The sequence below is a fragment of the Dipodomys merriami genome, unplaced genomic scaffold (genome assembly GCF_024711535.1).
Source record: "Dipodomys merriami isolate MVZ:Mamm:240054 unplaced genomic scaffold, mDipMer1.0.p SCAF_8, whole genome shotgun sequence".
Taxonomy (NCBI): Eukaryota; Metazoa; Chordata; class Mammalia; order Rodentia; family Heteromyidae; genus Dipodomys; species Dipodomys merriami.
Window position 1 is genome coordinate 31,947,956 of NW_027206401.1, and position 11,513 is coordinate 31,959,468.

Genomic DNA, 11,513 nt, shown 5'->3' on the forward strand with positions numbered 1-11,513 from the left:
GGGAAGGCGGGCCCAATAACCCTGCAGCGGGGCACCCGGGACGGGGGAGAGGGGAGGACAGTCCGGACAGTCCGGCGCCACGCTCTCGGACCCACCAGTTTCAAGAAACTCCCGTGCGCGCCCGAGCGCGCGCCCGCTGGCAGCAGAGTTGGTACGGCGGGGTGCCGGGGGTCCCCGCCTCGCCCGCGGGTGCGCGATCAGATACGGGCTGCCCCGGCTACTCAGGACCCGCGGCCTCCTCAGGCCGGACTCACTCGGCAGGCCCCGGGACGGACCCCGGGGCTCTCAGAGCCGCGCCCTTGGGCGTCACCCTGCAGAAAGGGGCGGGCCGGGACTGTGTCGAGCTGGGGGGGGGGGCGGGATAATGAGATGCTAATGAGGTTCAGATAAAGCCTCCGAGGGGCTCGGGGTCCGCGTGTCGCAGCCCCACCCCGCGGGACTCCCGGGCAGGATCGCCCGGCGCTCGCCCTTCGCACCGGCGCCGCCACTCCTTCCTCCGCCCCCGGGTCCCGGGACGCCCTTCCGGCCGCACAGCCGCGCGGTAAGTGGTGCCGCGGCGCCCGCGGTGCGCTCCGCTGCCGGCCCGGCCCGGGGTGGGAGTGGGGAGCGCTTCCGGGGAAAGGCAGCCGCGCGTCCCCAAGCCTGCCCTGCGCAGCCCCTCTCCGGACTGCACGGTCCCGAGTGTTGGCGTCCCCTGCTCCCACCGCCCCCGATGCGGCTCCCCATCCCTTCAGCCCGCTGCACTCGTGGCACGTCCTTTGTTCTGGCATTCTACCCGGGGGCTCGTCTTTGTCCCCCGTCGTGAAAGACTCCCCCCCACCCCAACCCAAGACTCCTACTCCCAAGACAGTAGGTTTCTGTCTGAGGTTCTGTCCACCTTCGTCCTGGTCACTCGCCGCAGGCAACTTTAGCCTTCTCCTGGGAGACTGGCAACGGAGGGCCAGCTGGGGGAGAGGGCTCAGCCCGAGGGACCCGCCCCCAATGCCTCGCCCACCCTCCCTAACTCCCCCTGGGCAACCCCATCCCCCAGACCCTCTCAGTCCTTCCAGCCCCAGCGTGAGAAAGTCTCTACAACCCCCTTTTCTCCCCCGCCCCCCAACTTCGTCTGGGCCAGAGAGGAGGAGAGGGGACAAAGGAACGCCTTGTCTGGCGAGATTCCTGGGAGAGGGGGCGCACCAGCGCACAAGGAATGGGGCAGTGAGGATTGGGGTGTAAGGACTCTGGGGGGGGCCAGCCCAGCTGCTCTTGTCTCCTCCTCTCTCCCCCCTATGGCCCATGGAAGCAGCGACAAGATCTTAGAGGAAGTGATTTTTTTTTTTTAACCACACTGAGTCAGAAATAACAGTCAGGCCTCTGTCACATAGTCAGTGGCAACATCCTCTGGTTGCTTTGGAGGAGAAACCTGCGCAAGGCTGTCAAAGAGGCAAGCACCAGTACCCAGGAGGAATCTTTGCCCTTGACACAAGACACATCCCATACCCAGCGTGAGGCTGAGGCCATCAAGGGGCGTGGCACACAGAAGCTGGGGTGAGATGGGGCGGTACATATGTCTAGCAGCTGCGGTTTCCGACAGGAGCTCTCTTGCTTTCTACAGGAAAGGAAACCTTCCTGGCAGACTGCCCCCTCTATACGTCTGAGAACTCCCCCAAGCGCTGCTTTCAGGGCCCAAAGAAGGCAGGCCCCCTATGCTTGGCACTCCTAATCCGAGGATCCCTCACTCCTTGGCAATCCTTGGACAGCCAGACCAAGCTGGAGACTGCCCTGGTTTCTTGTGCCCAGGATTCCTGAATTTTTATTTCCAAATTTGGTGATTTAATTTTTTTCACTTGAGAAAGTGATAGCCGCTGTCTTCAGAGCTGATTCTGGAAGAGGAGTGGACTGGGAGCAGAAAAGCCAATCAGAGGTGGGCCCAGAACTCGCTGGGGGCAGTAGCTGCCGCTCTCTTCCCCTTCCTCCTCCCCCCACTCCCAGTCTCCTCCTTATCTCTTCCCTCTTTCTCTCTCAGCAGCCACTAGGCTCTCTCTGCCCAGCTGCTTCACTTCCCAGGAGCCCTAGGGGGGCCTCCAATGGCTTCACCCACCTCTACCAACCCAGCACATGCCCACTTTGAGAGTTTCCTGCAGGCCCAGCTGTGCCAGGATGTGCTGAGCAGCTTTCAGGGACTCTGTGGGGCTCTGGGGCTGGAGCCTGGTGGGGGACTACCCCAGTACTACAAGATCAAAGCTCAGCTCAACTATTGGAGTGCCAAGTCACTATGGGCCAAGTTGGACAAGAGAGCCGGCCAGCCTGTCTACGAGCAGGGCCAGGCCTGTGCCAGCACCAAGGTAGTTACAGGAGATCTCGGAAGGGCATGGGCAGTGCGGGGAGTTGGAGGAGGGAGATGGGATGTCATGCCCACTCTGCCCTGTGTGTTGCAGTGCCTGGTGGTAGGTGCTGGACCTTGTGGGCTGCGGGCAGCTGTGGAGCTGGCACTGCTGGGGGCCCGCGTAGTACTGGTAGAAAAGCGTACCAAGTTCTCTCGCCACAACGTGCTCCACCTCTGGCCCTTCACCATCCATGACCTTCGAGCACTTGGTGCCAAGAAATTCTACGGGCGCTTCTGCACTGGCACTCTGGACCACATCAGTGAGTACCACATGGTGGCCAGTGGCAGGGGGAGGAGGGAGCTGCTGGACAAGCCAAGAGGCAGGATGAACAAGATTCACTTTAGCCAGGTGAGTTGAAGACATTGGTTGGTGCATGGATCCAGATGTAGTTGGACAGAGTGAGCACTCAGATTAGCTCCAGCTCTGGCTTGGCATACACCAGAAGTAGGGGAAGCTGGCCAGTCCTGAGTCCCTGTTTCTATGTCCTCCCCTTTCCAGGCATCCGACAGCTTCAGCTGCTTCTCCTGAAGGTGGCATTACTGCTGGGGGTGGAAATTCACTGGGGTGTCACTTTTACTGGCCTCCAGCCTCCTCCAAGAAAGAGTAAGTACTTCTTTGCTCTTGGGAACCTCCACCCACTAAGGAGATCTTGGCCAGGAGATAAAAGGGGTGGGTGTGGGAGTCAGCTGAGTCTAATAGTGAGGCCTGGGCAACCCTCTCAGGTGCAGTGACCATGGAAATGGAGATAGCAAAATAGGAACATTAGAAAATAGAAGTAGCCAGGCACCGGTGGCTCATGCCTGTAATCCTAGCTACTCAGGAGGCTGAGATTTGAGGATCAAGGTTCAAAGCCAGCCCTGGCAGGCAAGTCCATGAGACTCTTATCGCCCATAAACCACTAGAAAACCAGAAGTGGTGCTGTGGCTCAAGCTGTAGAGTGCTCACTTTGAACGCCCAAGCCCAGAGTTCAAGCCCCACGACCCAACCCCTCCCCCCAAAAAAAAAAGAAAAAAAGAAAAGGAAATAGGAGAATTGTGTTCCTTATCTTCCTGTTTGGCTCCCAGGAAGGTATGATTGAGTACTTTACACATTACTTGTTTTCTTTAGCTTGACTGGAGTGTAGAACCCCACTGACTGCTATACTGTGTGCCTCTCATACTCTCTGCCCCAGGGAGTGGCTGGCGTGCCGAGCTGCAGCCCAGTCCTCCAGCCCAACTGGCCAACTATGAATTTGATGTCCTCATCTCGGCTGCAGGAGGGAAATTTGTCCCTGAAGGTGAGTGATCACTTCCCTCCCCCACCTCTGAAAAAAAAAAAAAGCAGTGTCTTGGGCTCCTCCTGGACCTTTCTAGAAAATTATACTCCTGGTCCTCCTGCCATACCCATCTGTTCCTACCACTAGGTTTCACAGTTCGAGAAATGCGTGGCAAACTGGCCATTGGCATCACGGCCAACTTTGTGAATGGGCGTACTGTGGAAGAGACACAGGTACCGGAGATCAGTGGTGTGGCTCGGATCTACAACCAGAAATTCTTTCAGAGCCTGCTCAAAGTCACAGGTCAGGCACCAGTCTCTCTCTGAAACCTGTCCTTAGTTCAAGAAATTCCACACTTGTCCTCTTGTCTCCTGACAGCAAAGGAGAAAGACTGTCCCCTCCAGTGACTAAGCAGTCACAGTCCCACTTGGCAGGAAAATTACTGGAATCTCATATAAAATGTCTGGGCGTTTGCTTTGTGCTCCATAAAAGATGACTTAAGTTGAAAACAGAAGTGAACTTCAAGAGCATGCTCTGTTTACTTAAGCTTCACACTGCCATGTGACCATGTAGTGCTCGCCTCCCAGCTGCTACCTCATCTGAGTTTCCCTCTTGGTTACAAGCCAGCAGGCCTCCTGGACCAGGGCAGATGGTCCTTTGTGTCACTAGGAATCAGAGGCTCTGTGCATGGAAGTCACTTCAGCCTAAGCTGTGATTCCAGCTCTCCCTGTTCAGTTTTGGCTGGAGTGTTTGAAAAGTGGATATATCATCAGGAGAGGACTCAACTCCTGTCCTCTGTCTTGTCTCCCCAGGCATTGATCTGGAGAACATTGTATACTACAAGGATGACACTCATTACTTTGTGATGACAGCCAAGAAGCAGTGTCTGCTGAAGCTAGGGGTGCTGCGCCAGGTAGGATTAGGGCCCAAGCAGAGAGAGGCTGGATTGGACTCCCCCTTCCCCTACAGCCTCTGTCCTAGCATTAACAACACCTCTGCAAGCCCTGTCCCTGCAGTTTACATGGCAGAGGAGTAATATTCTGGGCTAAACAGTTCTACAGATATGAACTTGACGAGAGTAGGGATTTTTGTTGCATTGTCTCTTGCTTCATGCTAATTCCTAGTGCATGGAATGTTTCCTAAAGTACCTAACATGTATTTGGTGAATGTGAATGAGCTACTTGTGTGCCTATAATGTGTTAAGTGCTTTACTGAAGATTAATTTGTATTTTCTGATACAATTTTTATGAGTACCCAGTAAGTTAAGTATATAGTCTCCAAATGACTCCTCCAGACTGAGGCTCTGAGCAGGCCCCAAGTGTATGACAGCAGTGAGACGGAGCTTCATGGGCAGAGAGCATGGTCTGAGGATGCGTGCTAAGGGAGGGGCTTGAACATGGGAGGCAGGCTCTGGGAATTCTACTCCCAGGTCAGCTTCCAACTGCTGCTGAATCTGGCTAATCAACAGTTAAAAGCTGGGCTGGGCCTCATGAATGTGCAGCTGAGCATTTCCCTCTTCTCTGGGCCGTTGTATGTATGACTTCTGCACCCAAGGGAACAGGGCTGGCCCTTGGGATCCTATTCTCAGAAGTCTCAAAGGTTCTGCTCTGTAGGACTGGCCAGAGACGGATCGACTGCTAGAAAGTGCCAATGTGGTACCCGAGGCTCTGCAGCATTTTGCCAGGGCAGCTGCTGACTTCGCCACACACGGCAAGCTCGGGAAACTCGAGTTTGCACAAGATGCCCGTGGGCGGCCTGATGTGTCTGCTTTTGACTTCACAAGTATGATGCGGGCAGACAGTTCTGCTCGTGTGCAAGAGAAGCATGGAGCCCGCCTGCTGCTGGGACTGGTGGGGGACTGCCTGGTGGAGGTGAGAGCTCCACGAGGCACAAGGGACTCATGGTGGGGGGAGAAACTGCGGGCTCGTTGAGGGGAGGAGCTAAGGGCTGCATGGTGGAGGTGGCAGCTGCTTGGTGTGATGAAAGGATCTTCCCTTTCTTCCCCACTATAACCTTGCATCATTTGGGTATGGTTGCTCCCACTGGATTCCTATTGTCTCTCTCCTGTCCTTTGACTCTATAGCCCTTCTGGCCCCTGGGCACTGGAGTGGCCCGAGGCTTCCTGGCAGCCTTCGATGCAGCCTGGATGGTGAAGCGGTGGGCAGAGGGCACTGAGCCCCTAGAGGTGTTGGCTGAACGGTGAGGCCTGAATTGGGGAACTAGTACAGGACTTGGCACAAGGGTCAGGAAGAGGGGGCAGGGGAAATAGGGGAAATACAAAGGAGTACAAGAAAAGGTCTGGCAGCTCTTGAGGAATGGGTGCTAACAGATACCCTCCCATTGTGCCCCTGCCCGCCACCATCACCCTCTCAGCGAAAGCCTGTACCAGCTTCTGTCACAGACATCCCCAGAAAACATGCACCGCAATGTGACCCAATATGGGCTGGACCCAGCCACTCGATACCCCAACCTGAACCTCCGGGCTGTGACCCCCAATCAGGTCAGACTCCTCTCTCCTCCTCTCCCCCCAGGATTCCACTAGGCTTCCCAAGTCGGCCCCTTTCTCCAGGCCAGGCCTTCTCTCCCCAATCACTGCCTCCGGGGGCCAGTCCTACCACAGGTGGGCCCCTCCCTCATGGTCCAGGGGGCTGTGTGATCAGCTGCTTTGAGACTGAGGTTGCTGTAGGTACGAGACCTGTATGATGTGATGGCCAAGGAGCAGGTGCAGAAGAAGAGCGACAAGACAGATGCAGAGGTGTCGGCCACAGGTGGGCAGGCCTTCTCCAGGGATATACAAACTACTCAACCAGCCACACACAGGTGGAGGCCATGACAGAGTAGCACACTGGAATGTTGGTTTGGTGGGGCAACGTGGGGACCTCCAGAGAAGGAAGATCCTGAATTGAGTGAGGAAGGAGATACTGTTGGCAGTGAGTGTTAGCTGGTGCCCCAGGGTGAGTGGGTCCCTGACTCATTCCTACACAGAGGTCCACACTCCATGCGGAAGGTGAAGGGTAGAAGGGGGGCTTGGGAACAGCACAGCCTTTCTTTCTAGGGTCAGCAGGCACCCAGGAAGAGCTCTTACACTGGTGCCAGGAGCAAACAGCTGGGTACCCAGGAGTCCATGTCACTGACTTGTCTTCTTCCTGGACTGATGGGCTAGCTCTCTGTGCCCTGGTACACCGCCTCCAGCCTGGACTGCTGTGAGTTGGGGAGTAGCAAAGGGTCCCCCAGCAAATCATACACCTAGTGTGTCTCTGCCCCTGCTCCTCCCTCTACCACATGGTAATGGAGATTGCTGTGCAGGAGGTAGGATGCCCAAGACACCCAGCTCCACTTTCCACTGCCTGACTGCCTCCTGCCCAGTGCACACAGCTTGGGAAAGACATTATGAGTGGCAGAGGGCCCCAGTGTCAGACTCTTCTCTCCCCCCATGGTCCCCAGCCCCTCCCTGCTGTCTCTGCCTCTGATGACTTTAACTCCTCCTTCTTTCCCTGGGCCAGTTCTTGTTTCCTATTGTCTTCTCTCCTGAATACCCCACAGGGAACCCTCAGAGCTGCAGGGAATGGGAGCTGTGGAAGTGACCACCTGGGCACTGAGGGTGGCAGAGCATGAGCTGGGCATTGCACCAGTGTTGTCTGCACAGGCCGTGGTGGCAGGCAGTGACCCGCTGGGCCTTATCGCCTATCTCAGCCATTTCCACAGTGCCTTCAAAAGCATGGGCCGCAGCCCAGGTGAGCAGGAGGGTAGACGAGTAGGTTAGGCTGGGTGGGTATCTGCAAGAGGGACGGGAGTAGAGGCTTGCCTGGGATGGTCCCTGAGGGCCACATATGACCCCTTCATCCACTCCATCATCTTGACTGCCTACAGGTCCTGTCAGACAAGTCTGTCCAGGGGCCTCCAATGCTGTCCTCTTCCTTGGCAAACTTCAGAGGACCTTACAGCGGACCCGGGCCAAGGTAGGAGTCAACTGAGGTTGGGGTACCCAGTAAGCGTGATGGTGAAGACATCCCACCGGGGGCAAGGGGAGGGCGGTGGGCCAGAGCCTTGGGCTCACAGCTCTGAGATTTGTTGCAGGAAAATGGGGAGGATGCTGGTGGCAAGAAGCCTCGTTTGCAGGTGAGAACAGACAAGACAGATGGTCTCCTCCCCCATGCTGTTACCCCTCCTTCTGTTCCTCTACCCCAGGTCCTATGGCCTTCCATCCTTCTCCCTGCCTCGTCTTACTTCCCTTATCCCTTCAGCCCTTTCTGTGTATCTGCACACTCACTTCCTGGCTGACCCTGCCTGAGCACTTACCTCCTTAGGTAGAGGCAGAGTCTCCAAATACTGAAGAACCACATGTGCCTGAGCCCAGCGTACCCCTGACTCCCCCATCCCAACACCAGGAAGTAAGAACCAGGGTCCACTCTGTAGGCTGAGGCCAGGGGAGCACTGGGAAGGAAGGTTCCAGGGGATTATCCCTGGGACTGCCCTAGGCTCCAGCTGACTCTGTGTCTTGGGGGATCTGTGCAGTCTGGTGCTGGAGACCTGTGTGCACTCTGTGGGAGACACCTCTACGTCCTGGAACGCTTCTGTGCAGATGGCCATTTCTTCCACCGAAGCTGCTTCCGCTGCCACATCTGTGAGGCCACCTTGTGGCCAGGTGGCTATGGGCAGCATCCAGACGGTGAGTGGGCTTGGGAGATTGCCAGTGGGACTTTGGGCCTGGCTCTGATGTGGGGAGGGAGCAAAGAATTTGAGGGTGAGGAACAAGTGGGAGCCTGAGATAGCACTTCTCTTGAGCTTGAAGACTTTCCTGTCCCCTCCAAGCTCTAAATGTGGGATCCTAAGGAACAAAGAATCTGGTAACAGTTCAGCTACAAGTCCATTGTCCTGTGGCCTCATCCCTGGTAAAAATTCTGCCTTGGCACTGGGATACCTATACCTGATGTCTCCTGTACACCGCTGCTCCTTCCCCAGGACATTTCTACTGCCTGCAGCACCTGCCGCAGCCGGGCCACAAAGAGGATGAAATCGATGAAATCGACGGGGGACCTAAAAGCCCAGTAAAAACTGTGTGTGTGTGTGCGCGCCCAGTAAAAAGTGTGTGTGTGTGTGTGTGTGTGTGTTGAGGCACAGAAAGGAAATTCCAGCTAAGTAGACTTTGCTTGCCAGCGGTCGGGGTAGGTGAATACTGTATCCAGCACACTGCCAGATAGTGTCCACTACATGGTGTTTAGTGTATCCAGCACACTGCCGGACAGTGTCCACTACATGGTGTTTAGTGAATGGATGCCAGAGCCTACATGGGCTCTAAAGGGGTGGCCTAGACTCCACACAGGGCGGGTCCCTAACCAGACCACATGGTGTCTTCTTCAGAAGCTTTCCACACCAGAGGAGGATAGCACATCGCCAGCCCTTCCTGTTTCAAGCCCCAAGCAGCCCACACGTAGGAGGATTCGCCTCTCCAGCCCAGAGCGTCTGCAGCTGGCCTCCCTTAACATTACTCCTGACCCAGAAACAGAGCCTCCACCCAAACCCCCACGCAGCTGCTTAGCCTTGGCCCAGCAGGCCCTTCAGAGCAGTTTTGTAGGCTGGGGTATGTCAGTCCAGGTACCACAAGGTAACTGTTCTTTGCACAGATGTGCAGGCTTGGTGTGGTGGTGCAATGGCAGTCTTGGGTTTCCTGTGAAGGAATAGAAAGGGAGATTTGGGACCCCCAAGCCATGTCTCCCTCTGGTCTGCTCAGATGCTGAAGCTATGGAGAAGGAGGAAGAGAGACTATCCTCCAATTATGAGGATGAACAGGAAGAGGAAGAGGAGGAGGAGGAGGATGTACCTTTTGACACAAACTTGGAACAGGTAAGTAGCAAGAATCTGGCCAGCTACCCTATCAAGCCAGCAGGCAACCAGCAGATACTCTCCATTTCTAGAGAACTAAAGCTCACATTCTCTTTTGAGTCTCCTTCTTGGAAGTCCCATCAATATTACTTTCCTCTTGCCTAAGCCTCTAAGCTTTCATCTTCTTTATCAGAGCAAACCCACGCTTCCAGCCCAGGTTCTTTTTTGCCCTTTCAAACAGCTTCCCCCACTCCTACCTACCAAGGTCTAGGCCCTACCCATGACTGGCCCAACCCTCCCATAGGCTCTGCTGACATTGGTCAAGAACTCTGGCACCATGAAGAAGTACCCAACATGGCGCCGGACTCTATTGCGCCGTGCTAAGGAGGAAGAGATGAAGAAGTTCTGCAAGGCCCAGGTGAGGCCCAGGGGTAGGCCTTTTAATGGGGTCACAGTGCTGAATCTGAGGTCAGAGCTCCTTCAGATTTCTGGGCTTTCTGTCTTGTACTTTTCAGGCCATTCAGCGGCGACTAAATGAGATTGAGGCTGCCCTGAGGGAATTGGAAGCTGAGGGCATAAAGCTGGAGCTGGCCTTGAGGAGCCAGGACAGTAAGTAGAGATGGGGGAGGGATAAGCAATGGGGCTCCTGACACTGTGTTCAGCCCCTTGAAATTCCACCACACTGTGTCCTAGAGTAGGCTCAATAGTTGGGCCATACAGCTCTGACACCCTCCTTTTTCTGGATCCTGTCCCTCAAGCTATGATCCCATGACCCCAGCTTTAGGTCTTATAACCACTTCTGCTCCTCTTCCTTCTTACCAGGCTCCCCAGAGCAGCAAAAGAAATTCTGGGTAGAACAGCTGCTACAGCTTGTGCAGAGGAAAAACAGCCTGGTGGCTGAGGAGGCTGAGCTCATGATCACGTAAGATACCAAGATGGTGACAGTGGTAATGAGCAGGGCCCCAGTCTTGTAGGCACTCTGCAGAGCTGCGCCTCTTCACTCACTCACCTCCACAGGGTGCAGGAGCTGGACCTGGAGGAGAAGCAACGGCACCTGGACCAGGAGCTGCGATGCTACATGAACCAAGAAGGTAGGCAAGTGGCTCCCTGACCTTGTGCAATACGGTCCTCTGATCTATAGTACCTGAGGAAATTCAGGAGGAAACCAGAAGGGAACCCCCACTCTCCATTCAAATTCAGTCAGACCTGTGCTATTAGGCTTTGCTACAAGATTGCCTTCAAAAATAGTGTGGTTGCCAACTAACGCTAGAAAACCTCTAGGGTCAACAGATCTTAATTTTGCAAGTTAGTAAAGCCTGGGTTAATAAAAACACCGACTGGGATTACGTTGATCTTCCAGCCTAGAACCCTGTTCTCTAAGCTTCATTTTCTCCTTTCAGAAACTCTGAAGACAGACGCTGATCGGCAGGCTGAGGACCAGGTTCTGAGGAAGCTGTTGGATGTGATAAACCAGCGGGATGCTCTCATTCGCTTCCAGGAAGAGCGCCGGCTCAGTGAGCTGGTATCAGGGGCAGAGATCCAGGGCTAGAAGACTGTTGGCTGCCTGCAAGCAAAGCAATCTCTTCATAGGACAGTGTCACTGCTTCCTACTCATCTGGACTGCCTTACTGTTTACAATAAAATGCTTCTGTCACAAGTTGGGGACAGTGGCTCATGCTTATAATTCCAGCAACCTGGGAATTGGCCATTAGGGAAGATTATGCTTTGGGTCTAACCTAGATTAAAAAAAAAAAAAGTTACCAAGACTCCCATCTAAACAAACAAGCCATGCATAGTGGTTGGTATATAGCTGTAATTCCAGCTATCTGGAATAGATAGAAGGATCTTCAGTCTGAAACTGGAAAAAAATGGAAAAAAAAATGCCAAGACCCTATCTGAAAAATAAAAAAGAGCTGAATAAATAAAAAAGAGCTGGAGGCATAGCTCAGGTGAGCAATTGCATGGCTCTGAGTTCAAACCCTCATGCCATTAAAAAAAAGAAAGGCTCCTACCACACATGGAATTTAGGATGCATAAAGGTGGGTGGTAGGGATGTGCAGGGACAGCAC

At 54.7% G+C, this 11,513-nt stretch overlaps 1 protein-coding gene across 5 annotated transcripts; it reads left to right on the forward strand.

Moving 5' to 3' along the window:
• Positions 1–370: 370 nt before the first annotated feature.
• Mical1 (microtubule associated monooxygenase, calponin and LIM domain containing 1) lies at positions 371–11,101 on the forward strand. Of its 5 annotated transcripts, none has more exons than XM_070010872.1 (26): positions 371–541; positions 1,595–1,903; positions 2,006–2,324; positions 2,418–2,625; positions 2,865–2,969; positions 3,538–3,642; positions 3,769–3,924; positions 4,434–4,534; positions 5,235–5,492; positions 5,705–5,820; positions 5,995–6,121; positions 6,308–6,389; positions 6,677–6,824; positions 7,165–7,355; positions 7,492–7,580; positions 7,699–7,740; positions 7,929–8,012; positions 8,137–8,290; positions 8,584–8,678; positions 8,983–9,226; positions 9,353–9,465; positions 9,749–9,862; positions 9,960–10,053; positions 10,267–10,366; positions 10,462–10,535; positions 10,845–11,101. In XM_070010872.1, the coding sequence occupies exons 3-26, from the start codon at positions 2,067–2,069 to the stop codon at positions 10,991–10,993; spliced, it is 3,207 nt and encodes a 1,068-aa protein (XP_069866973.1). In that variant the 5' UTR covers positions 371–541; positions 1,595–1,903; positions 2,006–2,066; the 3' UTR covers positions 10,994–11,101. The 5 variants fall into 5 exon arrangements, with proteins under 5 accessions (XP_069866973.1, XP_069866977.1, XP_069866975.1 ...); XM_070010876.1 differs by having other exon boundaries at positions 8,983–9,202; XM_070010874.1 differs by having other exon boundaries at positions 2,009–2,324.
• The last annotated feature ends 412 nt before the right edge of the window (positions 11,102–11,513 follow it).

Coding starts and splice junctions, on each gene's coding strand:
- Mical1 (XM_070010872.1), top strand. CDS start 2,067: ATGGCTTCACCCACCTCTACCAACCCAGCACATGCCCACTTTGAGAGT. Junction 5,821..5,994: donor CTAGAGGTGTTGGCTGAACG/GTGAGGCCTGAA, acceptor TCACCCTCTCAG/CGAAAGCCTGTACCAGCTTC. Junction 9,227..9,352: donor GTCAGTCCAGGTACCACAAG/GTAACTGTTCTT, acceptor TGGTCTGCTCAG/ATGCTGAAGCTATGGAGAAG.